The sequence below is a fragment of the Brachypodium distachyon genome, chromosome 3 (genome assembly GCF_000005505.3).
Source record: "Brachypodium distachyon strain Bd21 chromosome 3, Brachypodium_distachyon_v3.0, whole genome shotgun sequence".
NCBI lineage: Eukaryota > Viridiplantae > Streptophyta > Magnoliopsida > Poales > Poaceae > Brachypodium > Brachypodium distachyon.
This window is the reverse complement of record NC_016133.3, coordinates 25,139,371-25,167,130: the sequence shown is the minus strand read 5'-3', so window position 1 is coordinate 25,167,130 and position 27,760 is coordinate 25,139,371. Positions and strand designations below refer to the sequence as shown.

The 27,760-nt window shown below is 45.0% G+C and overlaps 1 protein-coding gene and 1 non-coding gene across 5 annotated transcripts; both read right to left on the bottom strand.

Moving 5' to 3' along the window:
• Positions 1 to 3,560: 3,560 nt before the first annotated feature.
• Positions 3,561 to 24,821, bottom strand: LOC100837706. 4 transcript variants are annotated; one of them, XR_002965064.1, is made up of 11 exons: positions 24,564 to 24,821; positions 24,277 to 24,357; positions 23,277 to 23,394; positions 23,086 to 23,180; positions 22,939 to 23,010; positions 22,394 to 22,723; positions 22,177 to 22,285; positions 20,396 to 20,570; positions 15,006 to 15,330; positions 14,710 to 14,925; positions 3,561 to 3,996 (listed from the first exon to the last, which is right to left on the bottom strand). XR_002965064.1 is itself a non-coding variant. In XM_010236407.3 (10 exons), the coding sequence occupies exons 1-9, from the start codon at positions 24,585 to 24,587 to the stop codon at positions 7,930 to 7,932; spliced, it is 1,119 nt and encodes a 372-aa protein (XP_010234709.1). In that variant the 5' UTR covers positions 24,588 to 24,818; the 3' UTR covers positions 3,561 to 3,996; positions 7,883 to 7,929. The 4 variants fall into 4 exon arrangements, 2 of the variants coding, with proteins under 2 accessions (XP_010234709.1, XP_003573889.1); XR_002965063.1 differs by having other exon boundaries at positions 14,710 to 15,330; XM_010236407.3 differs by lacking the exons at positions 14,710 to 14,925; positions 15,006 to 15,330 and adding an exon at positions 7,883 to 8,044 and having other exon boundaries at positions 24,564 to 24,818.
• A 449-nt stretch (positions 24,822 to 25,270) lies between these two features.
• MIR5068 (microRNA MIR5068) lies at positions 25,271 to 25,346 on the bottom strand. The gene has a single exon (NR_126852.1). It is a non-coding gene; the product is annotated as a microRNA MIR5068 (primary transcript).
• Positions 25,347 to 27,760: the final 2,414 nt, after the last annotated feature.

The window sequence follows — 27,760 nt, the reverse complement described above, 5'->3', positions numbered from 1 at the left end:
GGCGGCGCGCGGAGTAGAGCTAGATGGCATGAAGGCCACCACACGGTCCTTAGCAAGAACGGCGGCGCGACGACGAGCAGCGGCTCGCCAGCAGCAAGCCGGAGCGTGCGCACATGGCTAGACGCTACGGAGCACCAAAACGAGCGCGGAAAGGAGCAGGAGGAAGAGGAGCTCACCCCGAAGTGGTAGGAGGAAGCTGACGAAGATCCGGTGAATGACTCGTCGGAATTTGGCCGGAGAAGTGGCGGCCGCCGGAGAGGAAGAAGATGAAGTAGGCGGCGCTGTGGTCGATCCCAACCCAATTGCTTGCACGCGCGCGTAGAGGAAGACGAGGCGCAGCCGGTGACGCGGTCGGTTCGTCGCGGTTCGGTCAGAGGCGGCGGCGCGACGCGGCGACGTCCACGGCTTGGAACAGGCGACGGCGGCGGCGCAGAGAAGGGGAAGAGGAAACCCTAACTAGGGTTTGCCTTGCGCTGGGGAAGGAAGGAGCCGCGACGCAGCTTATAAAGGTGGAGCGGAGCGGCTGTCGCTGTCGTCGACGACGTGGCGCGCGGCGGCTCCACCGGCCATGAGGAAGAAAAGCAGAGAGGAAGAAGATGACTCTGAGACAAGGCGCATTTATGGGTTTACGTCTTTGACACAGGGAGGCAGAACGCGGGCGCGGCGCGGGGCGGCGGGGCTGAGCCGGGCTGCGGGGCACGCGGGAGACTGGGCCGAGGCGGCTGCTGGGCCGGCTTGGGCCTGAGGTAAGAAAGGTAGGTTTTCTTTTTCTTTTTTCCTTTTTCCTTTTTTTGTTTCCTCTTTTGCAAATAGTTTTTGATTCAAATTTCAAATACCATTTTGAAGAGCTGAGAAATAGTAGACTTCAAATATGGCACTAATATTTTGAAGTATTCAAATGGGATTAAAGGTTGAAAACAAAACCCATTTAAATGTCACTTGTAAAATATGGAAAAGGAATTTAAAACACCGAAAGAAAAGGATGGAAGATTCCTATTTGAATCTTCTAGCAAATTCTAACAACAATATTTCAAACAACAAGTTGAAGTGTAAATTTTAAACTCATGTGAAACAAAACTAGATATGACATGGCATGGATGCAAATGTAAATGTCATGCAACATTAAATAAATTATAAACAGGTCCAACAAGGGTTTAAATGTAAAATGTTGCTCTCGGGCTGTTACAGGCTGGTCTACGACCTAGTCGGCCGCAACGTAGAAGCGGGGGACGGGCCCCGGGTGAGCCTTTACGATATGTGGCGTAAGGTCTCGGATCTTTGAGACAGTACCGCACAATTGGCAGCAATCAAGTTTGAGCGGCACGACGAACCAGAGGTCGCGCCACCGATGCACGAGAATACGGGTGCAGGCACCTTCTTTGATGGGGAGGAGATAGATTATCTCGCCGAGGACCCCGTCTGGGAGGCTACTGATGAGGTCAGCTCCAGGTGGCCACCACCGCGGCATAGGTTTGTCCACTATGACCGACTGTTGCTGGCCTCCTCAGTGTCCTTGAACGACGGCCTCTCCTCCAGATCCGTGGATGCAGGGCGAGCGGGGTTTTATGATAGGAGAGAAGGATCTCTAGGAGAAATAGATGGGCGGTCTGGTATGTGCTTGTGCTCATGGGAGGTAGGGATTGTTTGCGTATGGTGGCTTCCGGTGACTCCTGGGTTGTCTTGAGTCTCCATGACTCTTGGCTGGGCGAGGTTTTGTGTTAGGAGAAAAGGATTTCTAGGAGTGATCCAGGTTTGTCTATTTTGTCCCTGTGCTTGCGGGAAGTGGGGATTCTTCGCGTTTATATGTTGGTTTTCCTGGCGTCCATCGGATTGTCCCAGTTAACGCGCGTGGTGTGAGGCTCTTTCTTAGAGTCAACACGCGAGACACGAGTCGCGAGACCGTTCGTTTCTCGGTAACAGGGGTTGAAGGTTGTGTCAAGGGTCCTTCTGTTTTTTGTTAATATACGTGTGGCTGCAGTTAGTTCTTCGAATTGCCAATGCTATCTGGACACTTTTGCGGGGGCCACCGTTGCATATGACCGCTTTGACAAGGGCGACTACTCAATCCGTTCACGGGTAGGTGCACGTTCGGATTTAGATTTGTCGACAGAAAAACGTGCATCTGTCTTTCCAAAGCACTTTAGCTCAAGAAAAACTGCTTCTTTCTTGTTACACGGGGATCAAACCCGGTAACTGTTCCTCGTGCGCCTGCCTATAGGAGGTGGTGGGACTAAGGGAGACGTGTAGTTGGCACCTTCCTAATGCATTTTTTATCTCACTTCTTGATTTTGTTGGAATTTCCGTATGTTCGCTTGTTTGTGAACCGGCGGGGTAGCTGATTCTTAGTGAAGAGGCAACACCGTGTTGGCATTGTACCCCTGCATACGAGCTCCCGGGGTTTGTCTAGACCGCGGAAAGAAAGATAATCAATCAATAAATAATAAATAATAATTTTAGAATCTGCACATGGGAGTGTGATACAGCGCTACACTCCAGTGCGTTCCAACAGGAGATAGCCACGTTATTTTCCGTTTGTCGACGCGGTGCACTACAAGGGGTCAACACGCCCTGTCAGCACGCTTGGCTCAACGAGGTGGTGGCTGCCTGGATTACAAGAGCCCTTCTCTGCGCTCTCCTGCCGGCATGGCAGTACGAAGCAGGAGGCGAGCCAGTCACGCACATTCGATGCCTTCGACGGTGATGTTGGTCAGATTTTTGTTTAGATGGACGATTATCTTTCGCCCTCACAGCACGCCACCTCAACAAGTGCCCATGTATTTTTCGTTTTTTCAACAGTGCACATTTTTTTGGTGGCCCGCTATCAGCTGCTTTGCCCTGGGTGGCCCCCCGACCCGTAGTTGACCCACTTTTTGTGTGCCCGGGGGCAGCCTCCTGCTCTTTCTACGTTGGTCGCTCATATGCGTTTCACTTCCGTCGTCCCAAGGCCAGACTTGCCTATACAAAGGGCCGATCGCGCTGCCGGCTGTCATGGTGATTCACGTTTGCGTCGTGCTGGTTCGTGCGTTGCTGGTTGTCCTGCCGCCTTGTTCGGATTTCATAGACTTTGCATTTAGGGCATCTTCAACAGGCTGTTACCAGAGTTTGTACTTAGCTTTCCATGTCATCACTTCAGACTCCTACCTATCACTTCTTTTTTCAATTAAAAAGTATCTTTTTATTAGGACCCACTTGTCATACTCCAGGTTTTCTTGGTACCCGTGAGGTAGTAGTCTCTTGCAGAAGTAACTAGTACTAAGCTTTTTCTTACTCTCTTCCACCTAAGCAAAAATCTGACACATGGCATTAAATAACGGCAGCAAATCATCTATTGGAGATGCCCTTAGGGTGCTAGCTACACAGTAGTTCATGCGACGACCCCTGTCTGACGCCGTGCTCACACCTGTTCCGTCTAAAAAAAAAGAGAAATCTGCATTTGTTTCCACAATCTTGCTCTTGTGGAGCGGCACCGCCACGTAGCTAAACATGATATAAACAGTCGCAGGGTATAGCCATTTAAATCTGTTACAAGTCGTGCTTTTAGTAGTAGCGAAAATGAGATGGAAATTAAATGGAATCACAGTGCAGTCTCCAGTCGTCAATTAGTAAGAACAGACAGTTACTCTCTTGCCATAATATGAACACAAGGTAGACCACAATTTTCTATGGCTTTCCATCAGGTGTACATACCAATATAACAGCTTCATAGTTACAAAACCACACGAACGATCCTATAGAAACAGTTTAAATTTCAGACCCCGTATAGCCCGAACTCCATTAGGTGTTTCGGTCTACTTAACTCATGTAACTAGCGAACCCCAAAAAGGGCTACAGGGAGGGTAAAACCCTTGAATCAGCAGCAAAGCAGTACTAGACATAAAACTGCATGGTCCAAAGTTTCAACTGTACTATTGAGGCTCGTCGTCGGCAAAGTTTTCAGAAAAAAGACTCCGCTGTGACAACCGGTAATAGAGGATTCCCATCGTTGCCACACATGCCCTGCATTAACATGCAATTTTTTGTACATTAATTCAAATTCATGTCTCCAGAAAAGAGACCAAACTAAAAGGCAATTAAAAAGAGATGATTATAAAAGTTGCTACAATAAAACAAAGTATTCCATCAACACAAACTATTAGCTTTACAGCCTCACGCATGTAGAATTTATTTTTGTCTACAAATGACTTTGTATGTTACCGATGAACACTAACAGAATAAAGGAGCATATGTACTTTTATTTGTACCCAGTAAGCGCAACGTCTCTAAAGAAAAACAACATGAACTGCAATGTTAGCAACCTTGACAATAGTCCAGTATTCAAATAAAAATTCTGATGTTTCCCAAGTACTTTGTTAGTTTCCATCGTTGGAGCTTCTGAACCTGTCATAAACCTTTACTATGGAACAATTCTAGAGAAATGGGCCGGAAGCCAAATATGCTTATCTCCACCCATGTCGATCGCACACTATCTATATCGTCTTCGCTTACTTACAAAGAAGTCAAGTGGATGTTTATCATACTAGTATATAGGCAGTATAGAGTACGTGAAGTAAATATATACTACTCCCTCCGTCTTTAAGTATCACAACTTTGTCTAGATATGCATGTACATACACACTAAAACGCATCTAGATACATGCGTATCTAGACAAAGTTGCGACACTTAATGCGACGGAGGGAGTACTTTGTAGGTAGTATGCACAGGTTTTTAATATTCCACATTATATGTACAAATATTAAGGTATTTCTAAAATACATAAAAAACTATATACTGACTTGTAATTTTTTTCATGCAGTTTGCTTTGGAGTATCATAGAAATAGTATATGAGAAGTGGGAGTAACTACACCCAGTAGTACGGTTTATTATATATATGCATCGCGTGTGGTTTGTTGGTTGTCCCTTCACTTTAGATGTTGGTTGTTATCGTAATTACAGTTTTTTGTTTTTGTTTAGCAGAATTATTTCCATGCTCTTTGGAGGGTTTTGCAGTTCAGTGTTCGGTTGATGAGTATGAAACAAGAGGTAATAGGAGCCTTCCTTTTAGATATGTCGCTCTTGTCATGATGTTTTTTTTGACATATTCTCTTTTAATTCATGGTGTGCAGTGCATTTTATTAATTGAAGCGACACGTTCTTCTGTTATCGGTCACTATCTATCTGACAAGATCCTTATCCCTATTTCAAATTTTCAATGCTATCCTTTCGCACCACTAAGAAACTGCATCATCAATGAGGTTTTCTTTTGCATATTTTGCCCTACCAGAAATTATTTAGGGATGTCAAAAGATGGTGTTATATTTTTTGACCTCAAAGTTAGACTCATTTCACTTGAGTCCGGTATATTTTTTAGCCAATTTCTGTTTCTAACAATTAAATAGGCCAAATAAGAACATCTTTAGGAACAAGGATGTTTGGGTCCCGTGATGTAGGAACGGTCGGAGTGGTGGGCAAGTGGATTCTTTTCTGGCCCAGTATCGGGTATAAACAGTGCCTATACTGCTCCACTTCGTATGTGGTTGCTGGACCAACTCAATTTTTCGGGATGGTACATAGTCCCACCGCTCACCCTAAATATGCCCTAGTCTCACCCTCTCGCCGCCACCAACTATGGTCGCCTGTCCCCCGCCTCCTCGAAAATCCATTCGCCACCATCTCAAGTTGCAGCGAACGCCGGAGCGCGTCGACGTGCCGTGAAGATCCATGATCGCCGCCATGGAGTTCATCGCCAGCCGCCACCGTCTCAAGTTGCAGCGGCATCGCCTCCTCACATCGGCAACCCTCTCCAGATCCGACATTGACCATCACGCCGGCCACATGCGGCTCCACCACCCCCCAGGTACAACTCCATCGGGAGGGACTCGAAGTGCTCCTTGGGTCCATCAAAGCGCGCCATGGTCGTCGTCGTCGTCGCAGACGCCAGGTAACTGTTCTCGGGCACGAGGCGGCACTGAACAGAGGCGACGGCCAGTAGGATAGACACGGCGAGGTGGCTGCACAACCGACGAAGAAGTGGAGCGGTCCATCCGACGACGCAAAAGGCGGTGGCCGGTGGCCACAGGCATAGTGTCGAGCTCCAGTTTCTCCTACCCCTTCTCCCAACGACACCCACGCGAGGCACGTCTTCCATGCCGCCACATCGAGAAGTTGTTGCGAGAGAGGGTGACCGGAGTGACTCGAGGCAGAGGAGCCTATGACCGAGCTTGCCAGAGCTGTTGAGGAGAGCCCCGAGATGCGGATGGTACGTGGTTGCAGGTGACGGCGGCCCATGTGCATGCCCGCTCGTCGTCCATGCTTCGCGTAGCAAGCCACTCCTCCATGTCCAGCATGCCGGCCTTGAACAGGACGTCGGCCATCACCTCTCGCTGCTCATGAATAATTTCGATTTTCTGGTTGATCCGGTCCTTGATCGATTTTTGGGTTTAGCTCTTTCCTTATCTATTTTCTGGCATATCCATTTTCTGGTTGATTGGTTGTCCAGACTGAATTTGTGATGAGTACAGATGTTGCTGATCAGTCCAGATCTTGTCGATTGGAAAATTTGTAATGATTGAAAACTTTGTGATGATTGGAAATTTGATCAGATTAGAATTGATGCATAAGCTTTGAAATTTGCACGAATTCAAATATCCCCAACAAGGGAATTTGGTGTTTGGAGATGAACCACTGTGGTTGCTAATATGTGCAGTGTTTTGGTGCATGTCAGTATCATTAGTCCATGACCAAAGTGAGGCAAAAACATGGGCCATATCAGGTCTGTCGTAATAAATAGCATGTCTATTGTGGGCCAACATGGGGATGTACTGGACCATATACGAAAAGGCTGGCTTGCATACTAATAGCTCTAAGCTCATTGCAACGCTCCGATCGACAGAGGCAGGGCTGGGATATCAAGACACCTAGCACACAAGCACTGAAAGGATTTTCCGCATCTTTAGGCCTTAGGGTGCATTCTGGCTAGGGGTGCAAGTGGGACAGCCTCATCCCGCCCACGCTGCTGCTGTAAGAGTTGCCGGATTAATTTTCCTGCCTACATCCTGCTAGATCGTGTCCCGCTGGGATATGTGGGTTAGGCATCCTCGGCACAGTTATCCCGCATAGTAGCCTGCAGCCTCGCATACAGCAAATATGGGATAAATATGATTTATATGCCTGCCTATTGCTACTCTGCTAGTAGCAGCCAACGATTAGTAGTATATCACCAGAAATTAGGGCCCAAAGCTAGAGCGGAAGTGAAGCAGAGCTGTCGCCGTCGCGCCTTCCTGCATTGCCGGAGCAAAACCTGATCCCATCTGTCCTTCACCAAGTCTCCGCTGACGCAGTGCCCTCTCCGGAAGCGAGCAGAACGAAGCCGAAGAGAGCCACCGATGCTCTTCTTGCACCCACCATTGGTGATTCTCCAAGGACACCGGCCCGCAGTGTGGAATAGTCGCGGCCGTACTGAAGCACATGTCGTGCCACCGAGTCCAGGTTCCACCTCTGAGATCAAGTCACTGACAGATCCACGGTTGGCGTCCCCACCGGAAAGAGTTGCGACAGCGCCCCGTTCTACCCGCGTGCTTTAGGGACGGGGGAAGCTCCTCCTCTTCTCCTGTTCCCCAGCGGTTCCTTGACCGCCGCTGGCTGTAGCAGAGGTGGGAGGAGGACGGGGATCATCCTCGACCACCAGGCTAACGGCACGACACAGGGAGGCAGCTGTGAGCATTTCGTGGGACGACTGCCTCCAGGCTAGTGGAGGACTCAGGTTTTTAATATTAGGTGGGGCAAACACTGTATTTTCAATGTTGGGTGGGGAAATGCACTGTGATTATATTTTTTTCTGATAATTTCTTCTAATGAAAAAGAACTTTAAAAATTATTGGGTGACGCGGGCCTGACCCAATCACCTGGCTGGGTGTGCTCCTGTCAAGGCCGGACATGAGGATGGCGGGCGCTACCATGGCGAAGAGCACGAGAGACATTGAGGATGGGGGAAAGACATGAGCAGTGTCAGACCCGCTGGGCCATGCGGGATCCCGCGGGTCGTCATGGCTGTCCCAGTGTTATCCCTGCAGGAGAAACGGATAACCCAGATAAAAATAAATGGGCTAGCGACCGCAGCACGGGCTGCAGGACAAACAGCAAGCCTGTCCAATTTACACCCCTAATTCTGGCCTTCTAGTTTTAGCTGCCCAAGCTTCAAATTATCCTCTAAGAAAAAAGCTACTTCAAATTAAAGGCTGATATTGTTTTCTCTATATATGTTATCTAGATTGCGTGTTTGACATGAAGATTTGGAATGCACAAAATGCTGGTGCGTCGGCAGTCCTTTCAATGGATGAGCCGCTCAAAAAAATGGATTTACCTCAGGACGTGACAAGGCTGCGAAGTAATATATAAAACATAAGCATTATGTCTGTTCTAATTGATAAAATGTTTGGTGAACAATTGAAGAAGGCTGTTAAGGAGGTGAAATGGAAATGCTTATTTTGATTGGAGGGAGGCCATTCCACATCCTGATGACCAGGTTGAGTATGAGCTGTGGACAAAAAGATTGATGAATGTGGGCCCAAAATTTGATATGCTTTTGCATTTCCTCAAAAGATTTAAATGAGCTGCACAATGACTACAAAAAAGGAGGTTATAGTCAGTTCACGCCCCATTATATTATTTAGTACAGCCCTCAAGCATTTGTTGTGACTAAACAATGCAAGAACCAGTGTACAAACCATAGAAGGTATTGTGCACTTGATCCAGAACAAGATTTTTGTACGAGCAATCAAGGAAAGTTGTGGTAGAGAACCTGAGTCTACTTTCTGCGTTTAATGTTGCAAATGAGATGAAAAGAAAACCATGAATCTGGTGGTTGCGACTACGTTGATTTTGAACATAAGGTCCCAATGATGGACAAGAATATAACACAAAGTGTGCAGGAAGTGTCATAAAATTACTAGGTTGGCTCCTCTTCTTTCTGCGAATTACCTTCACCAGAGTTTTATTGCACGAAAATATACTTCTTTTATTCCAATTAACATACGATGAATATGGTTTGCTATGCACTTGAATTAAGATATTCATGTACATAGTTTCTAACAATGTAGCAGTATGTCACCAGGCACTTTGTTCGCAGATAAAATGGAATCACCGGTTCAGTATAGATGTAACTATAGTGATATTACACTTAAAGAGGTTTGGGCAGGAAGATTGATAAGTGCATGGGAGATCCAAACGCTGATTCTGACCACCACCCTACTTTAAACGGAGCAGGAGGCACAGGTGAACTGACCTTGCGTATTGTTTATTATGTATGTTCGTTGAAGTAAAATAAAGCAATGCGAACATTTATCACATATAATTGTACTCGTGTATCTTCTGTTCTATATGATATGTTGTATCAGACTGGAAAAGGTTCAAGAGATGTTACTATATTGCCTACACTTGTTGTGAACAATCGGCAATGTCAAGGTAAATGTACCACAAGTTCCCCTTTAAGGCTATAACCATTCCTCTAGGTAATTTTAACCTTCAGATCAACAGGAAAACAAGAAAGGAAAGCTGTCTTCAATGCTATTTGTGCTCGCTCTGGGAACTGAGCTATATATTTTCTACGCTGCAACTGTATTTATCTGACCATAGATGGAAACCAATGAGTGTTGAGGATACTGGAGGGTGCTGGCAATAACTTGATCACTTGCACTTGGCATCACAGATCAGGGTGTGCATAACCGAACTGGAACCAAAAAACACAGAACCGAAACAGAAATTCCAGTTTTTCCGGTTTTCACCTTCTCGGATCCGGTTACGGTTAGCAAAACTACTAACCGTAAGCCATTTGGTTTAATACCGAAAAAACCGAAAGCCTAGTGTCAGGGGCACCCCTCTGCCTTTCGCTTTAAAATATAGGCGCCTTTTGAAGTCTTACCTGTACGCCCTGGGTTCCTTTATAGACCTCAACTCTAGTGTTTCTGGCCTATCTGAGCAAGCCCAACTTTTTTCCACCATGTGTATAGGTTTAGGCTCAGCTCCACACAGCAGCCTAAATTTCGTGGGAAAACAATCTTAGGTCTTAGTCACACTATACAAATGATAAAAAAGAGAAGAGAAACTAATAGTTTAGGCCATCAAAATTCGTCAGCCCAGCTTCATCCCGCTCACGTCGCACCAACAAGTCCATCTTTGTCCCGATGCACCGTAGACGTCGACATAGCTTCGTCGCACATGTGCGCCGCAGAAAAGATAATGGACACGGCGACTAAGATCAAAAATTAATTGACGTGTCAATATACAGTTACCGGCTCTCTAACGCACAGTTATCAGCCCTCTTAACCCACAGTTACCGGCCCCTCTAACCTACAGTTACTGAAACTACAGTCACCACCTTTTCAATATGTAGTTACCAACCGACTAACCTACTGTGACATGCTGGCCTATGGCTTAATAGGATTAATAGAATACTCATATCAACAAGGTATATCTTCTTTTCCGGGAGGCGATCCGAAAGGAACCTCAAAGTTAAGCATGCTTGGCTGAGAGCAATTTGAGGATGGGTGATGCGCATGAGTGAGGAGAAAATGCGCTGGAAAGACATGTGTTGGTCTGTGGGGCAAGTCTTGAAGCCTAGAGAGCAGTCAGGAGTGACGCTGGGACGTTACAGATTGGTATCAAAGCCGACCCTTGCGGTTATCGACATGTGCGGGTCAGGTGTGTGGACATGACGAAGATGTGCCGGCACTGGACGCATGTGGGCGTGTGCGAAGAGGGGAAAGCCTGGCTTGGGCATGTGACTGACGAGGACGTCATGTCCCTTTCTTTCCAGGATTGTGAGCCTTCATGGTGTGCCCAAGAAAATTCATACTGACCGGGGAAGTCTTTTTACTTCTGGGTTTTGGGAGCAATTTCAGCAGGCCATGAGTACACATCTCTCTTCCACCACTGCCTTTCAGCCACAGTCGAGTGGACAAGTTGATAGGGTGAATCAGGTGTTTAAGGACATACCTAGGGGATGCAAGTTTCAGGTGTGCCTGATTTCGAATCATGTGTTCTTGGATGGAGTTGAGGGCTTGTGTTCTCTCACCTTTGGAAACAATTGGGAGAAATGCTTACTGATAGCTGAGTTCTCTTACAACAACAGCTATCAGTCTAGCATTGGTATGGCTCCATATGCCTTGTTGTATGGTAGACCATGCAGGACCCCTCTGAATTGGTCGGAGATGGGAGAAAGGAAATTCTTTTGTCCTGATCTTATTCAGGAAGGTGAAGAGCAAGTCAAGGTGGTTAGAGAGAAGTTGATAGTTGCTCTATCCCGGCAGAAGAGCTATGCAGACCGTCATCGTCGTGCTCTTAACTTTGAGATAGGTGATGTGGTTTATCTCAAGGTCTCTCCCAAGATGGGTACTCCCAAGGTTTGAAAAGAAAGGAAAGCTTGCCCCGAGGTACATTGGACCATTTCCCATTGTGGCGAAAAGAGGTGAACTGGCCTATAAGTTGGAACTACACCCGACACTTTCTAATGTTCATGATGTGTTTCATGTATCCCAATTGAAGAAGCGTCTTCGGGTTCCTTGTGAGGTTGTTCACAATTTTGAAGACCTAGCAATTCAAGAAGACTGGTCCTACTACCCTGAAGTGCCAATTAAGATTATTGACGAAGCTGAAAGAAAAACTAGGAGACATTGTACCAAGTTCTTCAAAGTTCAAAGGAGCAACCATTTTGAAGAAGACACTTGGGAGCGAGAAGTGTTTGTTAAGTCTGAATTCCCCTCCTCTTTTGAAGGGCAAAAGTAATCTCGAGGACGAGATTCTTTTAAGGGGGGTTGGTTTTGTAGTGACCCAAAGCCCTAAGTTTTGATTATGCATCTTAATCCATGAGCATTTGCATTGCATTACATTGTCACTGCATGCCTTTGTCAAAATCGTCATCATGAAAAGCTTTGCAAACTAAAACTTTCCATTCTATGTCTTCTATGTGCAATTTATTTACAAACCTTTGGTACAACCTATGTTCAAAATCATTCAAATTGATATCTTTGAATTTTGTTGGATATGTTCTGGGCCTCTTTATTACTCAACAGCCCATGTGGCCCATACAGCCCATGGTAGTTGTGACCTAACTAGTTAAGGCTTTCCTGGAGGAGCTCCCCTTAGCTCTCCAGAACACAGCCGCCACACACACTCCACACACAGCAGCAGTAGTAGCAAGGTGAGTTTCTACTTCCTCCTCCACGCCACATGGTATCAGAGCCCGTGGTGGAGGAGGTTACAACTGTGGTGCCGGAGACGGGGAAGACGGTGGAGCTGGTGCCAGAGTTGATGGCCACCGAGATGCAACTGTTGGCTGCTTCATTTGCAGCCTAAGGTGGCGTCTGGATCTCCACCCTCCCCTCGATCTATTGTTGGAGAGGGTAGATCTAGGCAGACAGGCACGGAGGAGGAACAGGCCGGTCTAGGACAAGAAAGGAAATCGAGGCAGACGTGCATCAAGGAAGCATGGGGGGAAGAGCTGACAAGTGTTCTCGAGAAGCTGGCTGAGCTTCTTGTGGCCAAGACTGAAGAGGGTGCTGCAGGTTCTGGAGGGAGAGGAGGCGCTACAGGTCCCAAACCAGAGGTAGTGCAGAAGATCGAGCTAATGCCGAACGGGGTAAAGCTGGAAGGTATGGGGATTACTTGAGCTGGTCTCATAGAGCCTTGCTTATCTTAAAGGGGAAGGGTTCGCAAGGTTATGTGCTAGGAAAGAATACAAAACCAGAGGACAAGGAAAGTGAGGACCGGGAGAAATGGAGTATAATTGATTTTCTCAGTTTTGCTTGGCTGTTGAATTATGTCTCCTTCAATTGCTGGTTCTGTTGAGGGGCTCTCTAGTGCTACAACAGTCTGGAGTACACTATCAAAAATATACTCCGATAAGGGAAACCTTATGCTAATGTCACAAATTGAGGATGGAGTGCATGACTTGCGCCAAGGAGAGAGAGGTGTGATAGCATATATAGAGGAGCTGCAGCATCTCTGGTCTGATCTAGACCAGAGTGACCCACTGGAGTTGCGTAATCGTGATGATGTTGTGACCGTCAGTAAGTGGGTTGAGCACAGGAGGGCGATGAAGCTTCTAAAAGGCTTGAACCCTTGTTTTGAGAACCGTCGAGCTGCATTGTTGCATCAGTCGTCAGAGCTTCCCTCCTTGAATTAAACCATAGCACCAATATCTCAAGAAGTCCGTCTGAAATCTGGTTAGACAAGTGAATCACAGTTTCAGTCAGCATTCGCTTTGGGCACAAGGAGAGATGCAGGGGAGTGGAGAGACAATAGGTAATGTTATAACTATGGAGAGACGGGGCATTTGAGCAGACATTGCACTGCTCCTAGAAGGGGAAGAGCAAGGGGATACAATGGTGCATATGGCAGTGGCAATCGAGGTGGTCGAAGTGCAGGTGCTAGAGCTCAATATGGGGGAGCTCGTAGGGGCAAATCTGGTTGCACAAGGAGAGGACAAGCAGCAGGTGAAATCTGGGCAGAAATCTGGACAGACCACTGAGGTAGCAGGGACAAGCAGCTATGGAAATTTCGCCAACTTCGTCTATACCAATGAAGGTAACATTGACAGAGTTTTCTTGCAACACAAAAAATTGATTCGGAATGTGTATTAGATTCTGGTGCGTCGAAACATGTTTCTGGTAACTTAGCAGAATATGTATCATATAGTGAATTTCCCCCTACATACCAAGAAACTATTCATACTGCAGATGGTACAGCACAACCAATAAAGGGAATTGGGTCAGTTAGATGCACTCCTAGGATTGAACTCTCTTCAGTTCTACATGTGCCTGCATTTCCTGTGAATTTAGTGTCTCTACGCGCTCTGATTGATCGGTTAGACTGTGATGTACGCCCTCCGTCCCATATTAAGTGACTCAAATTTGTCCAAATATGGATTTATCTATGCCTAAAAAGCGTCTAGATACATGTAATAGAAAGTCACTTAATATGAGACGGAGGGAGTATTTCTTAACAAAAGAATGTGTTTAATTCAGGAGAAAATGACGGGGAGGAAGCTTGGGACTGGAACCAGGCATAGAGGACTTTGGTACTTGGATCGCAATGGCTTTGACCAAGAAGGGAGTCAAGTTCTTGCTGCCGTTACCGAGGACAAGGAGGTGAAGGCACTAATTCACCATTGTCGTATGGGTCATATAGCTTTTGATAAGATGTACCAAGTGTTTCCAACTGTAATGTGTGGAGTTGATAGGAACAAATTCAAGTGTGATGCTTGTGAGTTTGCTAAACACACTAGGACATCTTATGTAAGGGGGTCAAAAGTATATCTCCTTTCATGTTGATCCATTCTGATGTATGGACATGTCCAGTTGTGTCCATCAATGGCATGAAGTATTTTGTAACCTTCATTGACTGTTATTCCAGAATGACATGGGTTTATCTTATGCGCCATAAAGATGAAGCGTTTGGTTGTTTCAAAAATTTCTATGCTCTTGTCCAGAATCAGTTCCGTCTGCAAATACAAGCTATTCGGACCGACAATGGGACTGAATATGTTAATCATGTTTTTGGAAATTTCTTGTCTGATTAAGGAATCTTGCATCAAACTTCATGCCCTGATACACACCCTCAGAATAGAGTGGCATAGAGGAAGAACAAACACATACTTTAAGTGGCTAGAGCTCTTATGTTCACTATGAATGTGCCGAAATTTTTATGGGGCGAAGCTGTTATGACTGCAACTTACTTGATAAGCCGTATGCCATCAGGGTGACAGGCATGAAATCTCCCTGTGAATTGATTTATCCAAAGAATAACTTCATTGTGCCACCGAAATTGTTTGGTTGCACATGTTTTGTTAGAGATCACAGGCCCTCAGTGAACAAACTTGATCCTCGCGCCATCAAGTGCATCTTTATTGGCTACTCGCCAGGGCAGCAAGGATGTAAGTGTTGGAGTCCCACTGAAAGGAGAACCTTTGTCATTGTCAGTATGGATGTTACGTTTAGAGAGTCTGAACCTTTGTATGGTGAAAAGACTGACCTCAGCCTGCTGTTTCAGGATCTTGACAATCCTCAGCTCAGTGAGATTGGTCAAGAGGGGGAGATGAGAGTTGAATAAGCTTAGAAGGAGCAAGTTGAGCAGGCTCAAATGCAGCAGCAACAACAACAACCGATAGTTGGTATGATTCCAGCAGCGGGGCGAGATCAAGGTCAGGCCCAAGAGCAACAACAACAGTGGCGCAGGGTGAATGAGGAAAGAAACCTCCAAGTATATACCAGGAGACAGCAGGGTGGTGGTGATGAGCAGCATGTGATACATGGGGAGCAGCAAGATAGTGCAACCATACAGCCGTCTGAGGGAAGTTCTGCGGGAAAGCAATGGTGAAATCGAGTCTGCTGCCACGGAGAGATCAATAGATTTGCCTATTGCTTTGAGAAAAGGTACTCGGGCTGTTGCGGGAAGACCAATGAAGAGGTATGGCTTTGATGAACATGCTATACGTAACTATGTGTCATATGAGGCTTCATCTCCATCCTTCAAAGCCTTTGTTGCCTCACTTCAGTTAGTGTCAGTACCAAAGGATTGGAAGATGGCAAAGGAAGACCCAAAATGGCGTGCAGCCATGGTAGAGGAACATGAAGCATTAATAAAGAATAAAACTTGGGTATTGACCACTCTACCAACAGGAAAGAGGGCAGTTAGTTACAAGTGGGTATTCACAATAAAGCAGAATGAAGAAGGAAAAGTAGAACGATACAAGGCACGACTGGTGGCTAGAGGGTATAGTCAGATTTATGGCATCGTTTTAAGAAAATAAAGCCTTCTGCATAATAACTCTATGTTCCAATCAAACATAAAGTGCATATTTAACTAGTTTGCTTGATCATGTGCTCTAGTCCATAATTCCTTCCATGTCCTTACTTGCGCATCATGCATCATTCACATGGCATCATATTGCATTCTTTATCTATGTACTTTGATGATGTGTGGTGAACTCATTTGCTTTCTATTCGATCTTTTTGCTGCTTCTTGCAATAGGTGACGAAGAGGGTGTGCTTAGTGAGAACGATTCGGACTACGAGCAAGGTGATCAAAGCAACCAGCCCTTAGGGTGTATCAACTTTAAATTTCTGCTATATATCTTGTGTGTGATGATTGCGATGAACTTGATATGCTTATGTCTTCTATTAATTGCTCGCTACTTGCTTATGTTGGTCATTAGCATGAGTAGGAGTTGATTGTGGTAATCTTATATTTTGCTAATCAATTGGTCTTGATTATGCTCTTGATATTGTATACCCATGTTTATATGATACGTGTCAAGTCATGCTTTCGGAGTCTTGGTAGACTTGGTAACCTTGAGCATGATGTTGAGCTTATGAACAGTTTAATATAATTTCAGCATTGCCATGAGTAGAGAGTGGTGTCTCTACTTATGATAATTAAAACTGAAACTAAAATGGTAGACTTGAGTGGGTACCTGTCATTTGGTTCTTTATCCCACTTTTAGGTCAATTAAGGACTGAAATCTTATGCCATTGATCCAAGCCACAATCGTACTACCTCATTGGTCATTATGGGACGGTCTTGACCAACAAACTCACCTAGCTCTAACATGGTGGCTGCTGTTTTCAGTTGGTAGTTTTCCTTGGTTGGATTTGGTCTTCGGACATGGTGTCGCTTTTTGTGCTCCTCTCTTGCAAATTGGAACACATCCCGCAATTCGATGGACCATAAACGAACTTGGACTTCGACTGCAACCTATGGGCCAGGATAATGCTTTCTAGCGCCCTGAAATAAACCTAGTGGAACACATCCCGCAATTCGAATGGCCATGTCCACGGTCACGGACATGCTTGGTTATATCACACTTGAGTTAGAGTCACTCATACTTGGTGTTGATCCTATGTGTCAATTGGAATTGTCACAACATGCCATTGTTTAAATCTAAAGTTTATACTTGATGCTTATGCATACTTGTTTATATCCATTGAGTTGGTATAATATTGATGCCATGGTAACTAGTTGATGCATGGTTATTCCATTCCTTATCATGCTTAATCTAGTTTATCTTGTTCTATTTCACTTGCGAGTGAATGCCATGCTTCCTATGTTTAGGTAATAATAGTATGACATGATTATGTATCACTTTTGGCTTATATTTGACATGGTTTAGGCTGCTTTTAAGGTGTATTACAGATCTGGACAGATTGGTAAAAATCTGGAATACTTGTCTTTTGCCATGCTTAATTGTGTAGTTGTCATGTCTATGGTTATGCTTTTATGTCCAGATTATTTCCCACCTTTGATGCAATGTTTTAGATTATCTTAATGTACATTGTATGACTTCTTGACATGTTGTTTAAGTGGTTAAACTTGTTGTAGAACAGCATGGTATAAATCTGTCCTTCACATGCTTAGTTGATATTCATTGCTAGCAATTGTTTCATATGCTGCCCAAAAATTCCAGAACTGTTTGGAGTTGAACCTAGGTGGTTCATAAGTTACTATGATGCCTTTTAGCATGGAAAACGTGACGGTTTAGGGGCTGGATCGTTTGGTTCAGATCTGAACTTTTGCTTGTCTAAGAGACCTCACTTGCAATCTATCGCTACTCTTTAATCTTGACTAATGAGCATGCTATGGAACAAATTAAAATGAACGAAAGTAAGACTTGTTGAGTACCCCAAGTACTCACCCTTGCTGTTGACACGCTTTTGCAGAGCAAACTCCATTGGAGAGCGATATCGATCTCCAATGGAGACGAGTAGTTGCTTGGTTCTTCCCTACACACGGGGCCAGCCCTTGCGTTGATTTTGTTGGGCTATCGAAGGTGTACCTTGCAGCCATCTTATGGCTCTACTTGGACCTTGTTCTGCTGTCTTTTATTCGACTTTCGATGTGGTTGTATCGCTTATGAACTCAAGTTAAAACCTGAACTATGTGTTATATCTATTGTATGTGTGTTTGAGTTGTGATGTATCAATCTTAGGATATGTGTGCATGTTTGGCATCTTGGGAAACATGTGAATCATATCTCGCCGTGTCGATTATGTGTTGTGCCATATCGTGTTGTAGTTCACTGCTGAACCGAAATGTTGATGTGACCTATCTGTTATGTTGATAGAGAGCAAGTTCGGGTTTTGATTGCAGCAATGAGCTTAATCCTAGATGTGTTAGCTATATGCGTAATCCGGGCCATAACACCTACAGTCACCGACCATCTAACCTACAGATACCGAAACTACAACTAGCACCTTTTCAATCTGCAGGTACCGGCTCTCTAACTTAAAGTTACGGGCCCTCTAACCTGCAGTTACCGGCTCGCTAACACTGCAGTTACCCACGCAAGGCTGAACACAGCAGCCAACGGTGCATTGCGGCCTAGCCTAGCATCACACCACATCGTAGCACGCACACACATTCCATCAAACACCTTGCTGGCCCGTGCACGACATCGAAGAATTCACCAACCATCGAGGGAGATGACAGGGAACTCGCATTCGTCCACGTCAGCCGCAGGACACTGTGCCACTGAGCCGCCCCGACTCTGCCAAGTCGTGCAGGAGGACGCGGCAGCACGGAGCTTGCCAACGGCACTCTCCACAGAGGCCTGCACGATGATGCTGGTCAGCGACGGCGCGCTTGCCTGGCTGCCCGTAGCGTCCGGGGCCTAGGCCGCCCCAGCCGCCACCGTGCGTCGTTCTGCGTTGCCGCACCCATCGCGCGCCGCGCTGTCCCCCACCACCGCCACCACAGCTCACAGCTCCGCCCTCACCGCTGCTCAGCCATGCCCGCTGCGTGCAGCCCTGCACCCACCACTGTCACTGCTCCGTGGCAGTGCGACGCCCTGATCCGCCGCGTCCCGCTCTGCCGCGCCGCTACAGCCTGCTCCGGCCTGAGCCCTAGTCCGCCGCGGCCTGCTCCAACCCCGCGATCTGCTCCGCTGCATTGGCACCGTGCCCTACTCCGCTGTCGCAGCCTGAAGCACCTAGGGTCGAGGGAGGAAGAAAGTGGAGAAGGAGGCGGACCAGACGTTGCGAGATGAGAAAGTCACGGGGAGAGAGAAGATTGGAAGGGGCGCCCACGTGACCCAAGCGCATCTGGCTCGTTTGGAGGGATCCAACGGCGCCGCCAGAAATCACAAAAGGGCACACGTGTGCCCATTAGATTTTATCTTTAATAAAACTTCCTTGTTCCTACAAGATACATCTCTATGACTGCATAGTGGTTCAAGTATGGAGATGAAATGAAAACATATTTTTTCTATTATGCGTTGCTCAAAAATTCACGTCAGTTTTGGTTAATATGGTTATCACCGAAACCGAACCGAAACTAAATGGTTATAACCGGAACCGAACCGTATTTGTATACAAAACCGAACAAACAAAAGTATAAAAACCGTACAAACCGAACCGAACCGAAAACCGAAGGCACACCCCTCACAGGCTTAAGTGTTTGAGCAATCTCGCTTTCTTTGTTTGCTGTAGCCAATGCTTGTTCAGGACACTTTCCATGGCAGAGTTTGTGACTGCCCCACAAAATTTAAAGACAATGGCTACAGCAATAGTGAACTTAATATTCTTTCAGTCTCAACGCGTGTATCATAACTTGTCTAGGCTTAGCAGTATCAGTTCAGTTTCAGCTATGTTCACAGTTAGCATACATGAATGCTTGTATTTTACAATTCTTCAAGTGTAATATTTCATTAAACCTAGCAGCCACTGCACCTAGGCTAGATGCTGTCAAATCAATTATGGGGATATGTACCTAGTTAGGTGTGGGAGTGACAACCTGCTAACACTCTTTGTTAATAAGCCTAGGTTATACAAGCATATACCTTTCTTATTCCATAACATGAAAAGTTGTACCGTCCCACAATGAGACCTAGGAGGCACAAAATTGAAGTAATATGTATTGAAATCATAACAGACTTGCTCTCACTAGATAGATTAGTAGTATAACATCTAACAGAAGAGTTATCCAATTCAATCAAATATCACGTAATAATTTTACCTACTAGGTATGTGTGGGACAGTTGCTGTGGAACAGAGGGGAGTATGTTTTAGTAACATCAATGACTATGTTCAATACTTTAGAACCTTTTAAGTGGGTAAAGATGAGAGTATAATAGGGTCTGAATGGACCTAGGTGGAGTAAGTAACAGACTGTTCAAGTCATAAACGTTTAACATCTGAACCATCTTAGTTTACTTCACCATATATTGGATCAGCTAAAACTGTACATGTAATGGATAGCTAAAGAGAGAGAGAGAGAGAGAGAAAATTTGTAATGTAAATGAATGGCTGTGCAAATGTTGGGGCACATGTACGTTAATCATACTCATTCCATTGTCAAATGCATTATTCATTTTGAACTTTACTGACACTCCCGCAGAGCAGAAAACAAATGCATGGCAGAAAACTTACATGATTGCCATTGCAAGTAAGATCTTTGTTGGATCCATGCTTGATGATCTCTGATGTCGTGAGCGGCCTTCAGGAGCATCATTCTCTTTTTTAGGGGGTGCTGTAACTGGCAATGTTGGCAATGCACTAGACCAGAAAGGTAGCAGCATCCTAAGAAATTTGTGACGGAAGGTACCTGTAAATTGAAGCTTCATAAGAAGCAAGCACTACCATGCTTTCAAGTACTTGTTCCAGCTAAAATTGACTGCTTATGAAGCAAACTATTTCTAAATAAGTCTTCTCACATTTTCCAGCATATACATGTATCACGTATATGTCTCAAAGAAATAATAGGCGTGCTTAGGCTAATAGGCATGGGATTGGGCGGGCTGCTAGGTCCTCCAGCGGATTTGAGGCGCATCAACGAGCAATCGAGCCTCTTCAGAGAGAAAATGGTGTCCTCCGCTGCTGATGTGAGCCCGCACAGTCGCCATCGTCGCGGGTGGTTGAAGGTCAGGGGAAGGGGGGGGGGGGCGTTCGGGGACGAAATAGGATCAGGAGTTTGGTCATGGGTTCAGATGTGTAGTACTCCCTCTTTTTCTTAAAGGATGGCGTATTTGCTCTGTGCACATATACCAAGGAAGCCCCTTAGACCAGCTGACCAGTTGTTCTGCAAATTAATCACCACATGCAAGTAATCATCATATGCAGCTGATCACTAATTGAACAGCTGAGATGCATGGGCACCCACGCTTTGCAATTAATTGCAGCATGCAAATAGGTGTAGTAGTATGTCTCCATGGCCCACATACATGCAGTTGGGAGAATCCACATGCCATGCACCATCCTTTGAGAAAATAACGAATAAGAACTTATACGCCATCCTTTAAGAAAGGAGGATGCACATCAAACAGAACTGTTCAGCCATGCTCGGTGGAGGATTGATGATGCAGATTTGCTGGTGGAGGCTAGGGTTTCGACATGGGCTTAATGGGTCACATATTGCACATGTGTATCCTTCATCCTGACCATCGCGTTCATCCACATATGCCCAACCTCAGTCCGTTGGGCACACTTCTCCGCCTCCATCCGAAGCAGCGCTCCTTCGTCTGCTCCTCCATCTGTGTCCACACGCTCCTTCACTGAAGCTGACGCCGAGATCCTGCTCCTCCACCGAAGCCCTTACCGAGCCAATCTCAAACATGAGGGAAATAACTAATATTGAAATAAAGGCTACTCCAAAGTTGAATTTGTTCAGCAAGAACCTCTCTAACTGCAACAAGGTTGCTACCCTTGCTGCCTTGTGACCACAGCGTTGGTAGCATTCTCCCACATAGCACATGTGTAAGTAGTACATTGCTATTTACACTATGGAGATTATTATTAACTATCAATTGCATCTCAATTTCAACGTAATGTAAACCCAATCACATACTGTCCTGTTTCCAATACAATATCTGGTAAATAGTCAAGATTGTCTGTGGCACAAAGTTGCTACACAAAAAATTGGACATGTGGTTTTAGCAATGTTGCGGCTCAGGGTTAAGGCAACGTACATGTCAGACATTATGCCTACGAATAAAATATACACCTTTAGGGGGTAGGGAGGTGGGGGTTAGCTTGATTACAAATTGTCTTTAGGGTAATTGACAACATTACCAGTGCGGGCAAATATATTGTAGAGACATCAAGTAAATTTAATGTTCAAACCATCTTATCGAAAAAGCTGGGTAAACTCAAGAAACCTTTGACATAACATGAGGATGGAAGTACAAATTAGCTTTTGATGGATGCATCCTTACCCCTTTTAGTATACTTTTTGCGGTTTGCATCTTCATCATCAGCATAATAAGACATCTCTGAATTTTGCCTCTCAACATAGTTAGCACCTTTTCTTGTCGTGGCACCGGGCTACAAAATGAAGGAATTATGAATAATACTACTATCGATGTGCTTGAGAAAAAGCTCAACAGTAGAAAAACACACTAACCATACAGACAGGGATATGGCATGACTTACCCCATGTGGGCTTGGACTTCTGATGAAATTGGGCTCCTGTTCTGTGAATTGAGTTGTTATAGGAGCAGGACCATCCATTTCAACTATTTCACGTTCCACGTGACTAGATGTCCCAGATGAATACATTCCAGCAGGATATTTCTCCTCCTTGGAAAGTAACACTGATGGTACAGTTGCATCTTTAAGAGAGTTAATTGTGTTTGCACCAATAGATTCACCAGAACCGGGCAGATGCTTAAGAGGATCGGAAGCAAATGCAGGAGGGGTGCGAGCATCAGCTTTAGGCATTGTCACAAAATGGTTCCCGAATACATTCTTCTCCAATCCAGTCTGAGACATGTTAGGAAAATGCAAGCTATGTCAAACTGTGGAGAAAATCAATCTTTGCAGCAAATATGCTCAGATGCTAGAGTAGTAAATAGGTAGTGTGCATTACTGCACCAAAGAAGCATTTATTAGAAATGCAAATAGAAATGAATACAAATTTATTAGAGGAAAATCAATGATTTTGATCTTGCAAGCAGGAATTGGTTTGAAGGACTGACCTGGATTACTACTTCCTTCAGTTTAGAGTGAAGGCTAGAACCTGTATCTTTAATACTTGAAGGAGGCCATAACTGGAATTATATCATAATTTAAGCTGTTGGAGCCTCAGCGTAATATCATATTGAGTCAGAGAGAGATTAACTTACAGGTACTGAACATGAGGGGCAGACATATCCTGCTGGTGCTGTTTTCGTTGGGAAACTTTGGACATGTGATATCAAGCATTTTGTGTGTACCACATCTAAAGATTGTCAAGAATACAATATCTTGTTAAATTTAACAAAGATGGTTCCCAGATATGAATGGATTCAAAAATACTACTTGAAGCATTACATACGGAGGCAACCCAATCGTGTAGTTTCTTCACTTGGACCTTCCAGAACCAAATTGCAGTGTGAGCAGTGTTGTGGCCAGTCATAATCAGAATTAACAACCCATTCAGCATAGTTTTTTACCTACAGGATAAGGGCAAATAAGAATATCAGTTTTCTAAAACTAATACATTATCGTTATTTTGACGAATTTGCGAGGACACTATAAACAAGAATCCAATGGCAATGTTGCATGTGGTTATCAACTTTCTGTTATGCAAAATAAATAGAACAGGAAAGAGATATGAATATATGATGACAGGATGCACATATCTGACATAAAAAATTATTACTGCAGAGATGCAGCACTACGTTTGAGGAATCAAAGAGGTAGCAACTATAGAGGTCTGTGCTTCCCTATTAAGCCCAAAGTAGAGAGGAATGAGTGATGGATGTGGCTTGTAGTTATATGGCTTGAGCATGGGCTTGGATTTGTTTTCTGGTGCTTCCTATATTTTGTGGCAGGCCACACAGGAAAGTATGGGACCATACCAGGATTGTACAACTCTTGATAAATAAATATCAATATTCATCTCCAGAAGAGCTCATCAGTTCATCACAAAAGAAATATAGGGAGAGGGTTCATAAAAACAGGAGCAGAGACATTGTTGAATCAGTTAAAGGTGCTAATGATGTTACGAATACAACAATGAAGTCTGACAAAACAGCAGCACCAGGGATCCCAACAGTTCTCAAATGTGAGCCATCTTGTATCATAATGGAAACATATCTACATTGCACATTTCAAAGCTACATCCTTTGCACATCCTGGAATGTACAATGAGGTCCAGCGAGCTCAGTAATGTATTGGCTACCCAAAGCAATGTCTATAAACAATTAAGACACCAGGATACAAAATATTCAGTAATCACACAATATCTTAAGATTCTTTACAATTCTATATTTTCTGTACGTGTGCTCTTTGCATGGACCCAATCAGGATAAGCGACATGTAGAGAAGCTCACCACGCATAACTGATGTTCCGGGAAGCAGATGCATTCACCGCAGACCGGAACCTGGTGGACAAAGCAGTAAACCCTGGTCGCCTGAAAAAACAAAGCAAGCCCCCAACACCATATGAACACAAAATTTCACTCCAAAACTCTACAGACCGCAGCAAATCTAAGAACTCTGGTGCTAAAATTCAAATCCGCGGCACCAGGTCGTATCCAGACCACGCCACCACCACCCCCCACCCCTACCCCACATGTAGGACGCCGATCTCCTGATTGGTGGAGAAACGAGAGAGTACCTTGCGGCATTTGCAGACGACCATCGCCGAGGAGCCGGATCGGTGGAGAAAGGGATCTTATCGGGAGTCGGCAGAGGGGAGAACACGGCAGATCTCGCGGAGATGGATCGAAGTGTAGCGGGGTTCTTTATTCGAGATGAAATGTTTCCATCAAGCGTTTTGACGCTGGTACATACAGAAATCGCTGATTTTCCAAGAGAAATGGAAAAAGGCAACTATTCCCTCCGGCAGTCCGGACCAGGGATGGCACCCGTAGGCTGGTTACGGGTTGAGTCTTCCCGTATTTTTCCCCGTCCTTTTTAAGCTTACCCGTTACCCGTATCCGTACCCAGCAACGGGTATAACTTTTTCCCATACCCATCACCCGTCAGGATAGACGGATATCCGCGGGTAAAAATACACTTAATAAAATTTGATCAACAAGAACATGTTCCTTAGAAACGGCATCATATTTCTCAAAACCACAACAATTTTGTCATCAACAATACGAATCATCCGTCCAACAAACGATGTCCCAATTTTGACTAAATTTGAATGCATCTATACACTAAGTCATGTGATACATCTAAATTTTGACAAACTTGAGACATCTTTTGTTGGACGGAAGGAATATATTAACACATTATAAATAACAACAATACATAAAAGGATAATACTACATCATTTAAAACTGTAAATGGCAACACATCGCACACGTATGAGTTTATTATACGGGTAATCGGGTAAAAGGGTATGGGTTATGCATTCCCATACCCATACCCGCTCTACCCGATGGGTACGAAGTATTTCCCATTTGCGTACCCGCCGGTTAAAATTCTGTCCCAAACCCGTACCCTAATGGGGATTTACCCGCCGGGTACGCGGGTAATGGGTACCCATTGCCATCCCTAGTCCGGACTAAGGTCCAAGCAAGTCGTAGGTCCGCCTTCTCCACCGTCCATCGGCAGATTTCAATCCAACGGTAGTTTGACTGTTAAATACTGGAACTTCTAGGCCAGTTCTTTTCAGCTTCATGTGCTGGGTTCTTCGAAAAGCTGTCCTCGTCCAGTTTTCTGGAAAGAAATGTAGCACCCGTTTCTTCAGAAATGGTAAGATCTTTGGTGCAAGAAGAAGGGGCGACCCATATCATTTTGACTTTGTTTTGCTTCCCCTTTTTTTATAAGAATAACGAGTCGGGTTCTTCTCCTACCAGTATCGAATAGAACATGCTGAACAAGATCTTTTTCATGGAAACATGCTCGATTTAGATCGGAAAAATCATACAGATTTTATGAAACCATGTGCTATGGCTCGAATCCATAACCAATCCTACTTTTGATAGGACCGGTTGACAGTTGAATCCAATTTTTCCCATTATTTGACTATCCATAATAGTGTATAAAGAAAGCCCTGAAGGAAGAGTGGCCTTGAGTTTCTCGCACCTTTGCCAGGCATCACTTAAATTTGATTAGTCTATTAAACTAGTTTGGCATAAATACTTTGGAAACCTAAGCGAATCTGAGATGCGGCTTCTTTAGGAAGCTACATGAGAACAACTTCTATGAGAAGGCAGTCCTAGAAGCCGAAAAGAACACAGCCTCTATCTCTTGGCGTAAGGATCTATTCTTTTTTTTCCGAAAAGGGAGCTCCTCGGCCTTTGCATCGGAGAGATGCACACAGCCATTTTATTGCAACGTTATGCCATCACAGTACACAAAAACAATGGGTCGCACAAAGTCAAAATAAAAGTAAGCCAAATCTATAAATCTATAAAATTGAAGCCCACTAAATGCAATTAATTCAGCAAGCTGAACATGCAGGCTATCCACGTCATCATCCCATCCTCTAATTTCACATGTCAGCCTTCTTTCACTACAGTTCTGCCCTTTCATTTTGCTTCATGGGCGCATTTGAGTTAAGCGATTCTTCTTCTCCTTGCTACGCTTCAATCCTGACGGCACCCTCTACCTCTCCTCCCCACAATTGCGACCATAAAAAGGAGAGAGAAGGACCAGCCCGCCTCCGCCACCCACTACTGCCGCGCGCCGCGCCCAGCCCCTGCCTCTCTCACATCCTTCCTTCGTCCGCCGCGCTCGCGTCCCTGCCGCCGTCGGACGCCCCCGCCTCCCTGTCGTCGCCCAACCAGGCCCCGCTCCCCGCTCTCCCACGCGCCAAGAAGGTGATGGAGCGTCTGCACGTCCTCGTGGCGCGACCCTATCCTGCGGATCCGGTCTACGGCGACAGAAGCAACCATTAATGGCATATTTGGTTCGTCCCCTTACTCTTCTCTTAATAATTCCACCAAAAAAACAAGGGGAAATTGCCCAGTGGACACCGTTATTTTGTGGCCTTTGCCCAAACACATCGCTCAATTATGGATTTGCTGGATACCTTTACAATTATGTGGCCATTTGCTGAAACACACCACTGGGTCCAAAAACGGAAACTTGACTTTTTGTGGGTGTTGAATTATCATCTTAACCTTTTTCTAATAATTAGCTCTCTCTCATGTGTTGTTTCACTACAGTTCTGCCATTCGGTGTTGCGAACACATTGTCGAACGGTTTAGTCTTGTGCTGTGTTGTGTGACTACGTACTACTCCATGGATCATACTCATTGATTTTTTTTGAAAGTATAATCAATGAATTTTTAATTGCTTTGTTTTTGCTTAATTCCGTACTCCATGTGCATCGAATTACGCAGGAACAGTCATCTGATTCTTGTTGCTTTTATTTTATGTTGGTAGGTATCTCTGTCTTTTCCCTTCGAAAGCTAGATATAATGAGAAGTATATATTTTGAATATTATTGAAGGATTTTCTGTTGACAATTGTTTCTAGTGTCTCAGTTTGTCTCAAAGGAAGTTAGATCATAATCGTCGAGGGTCCCGATCAAGTTGCTGACAAATCAAATCGTAGTACTAAAACATAGAAAAAGTCAACTTTCCGTTTTTTGACCGGCGGTGTGTTTCAGCAAATGGCCACATAATTGTAATGATACTCAACAAATCCACGATCGGACGGTGTGTTTGGGCAAGTCCACGAAATAATAGTGTCCGCTGACCAATTTTCCAAAAAACCAAATGTCGGCTTGCACAAATCCAAACCCCACGATCCCATAAACTGACGGTCGCGTCCAATTGTCCCCTCCACACAGGGCTCCTCCTCGGTTCGCTCTCCTTCTGGAGCGCCCCCTGTGCCTTGCAATCGATCCGCCCC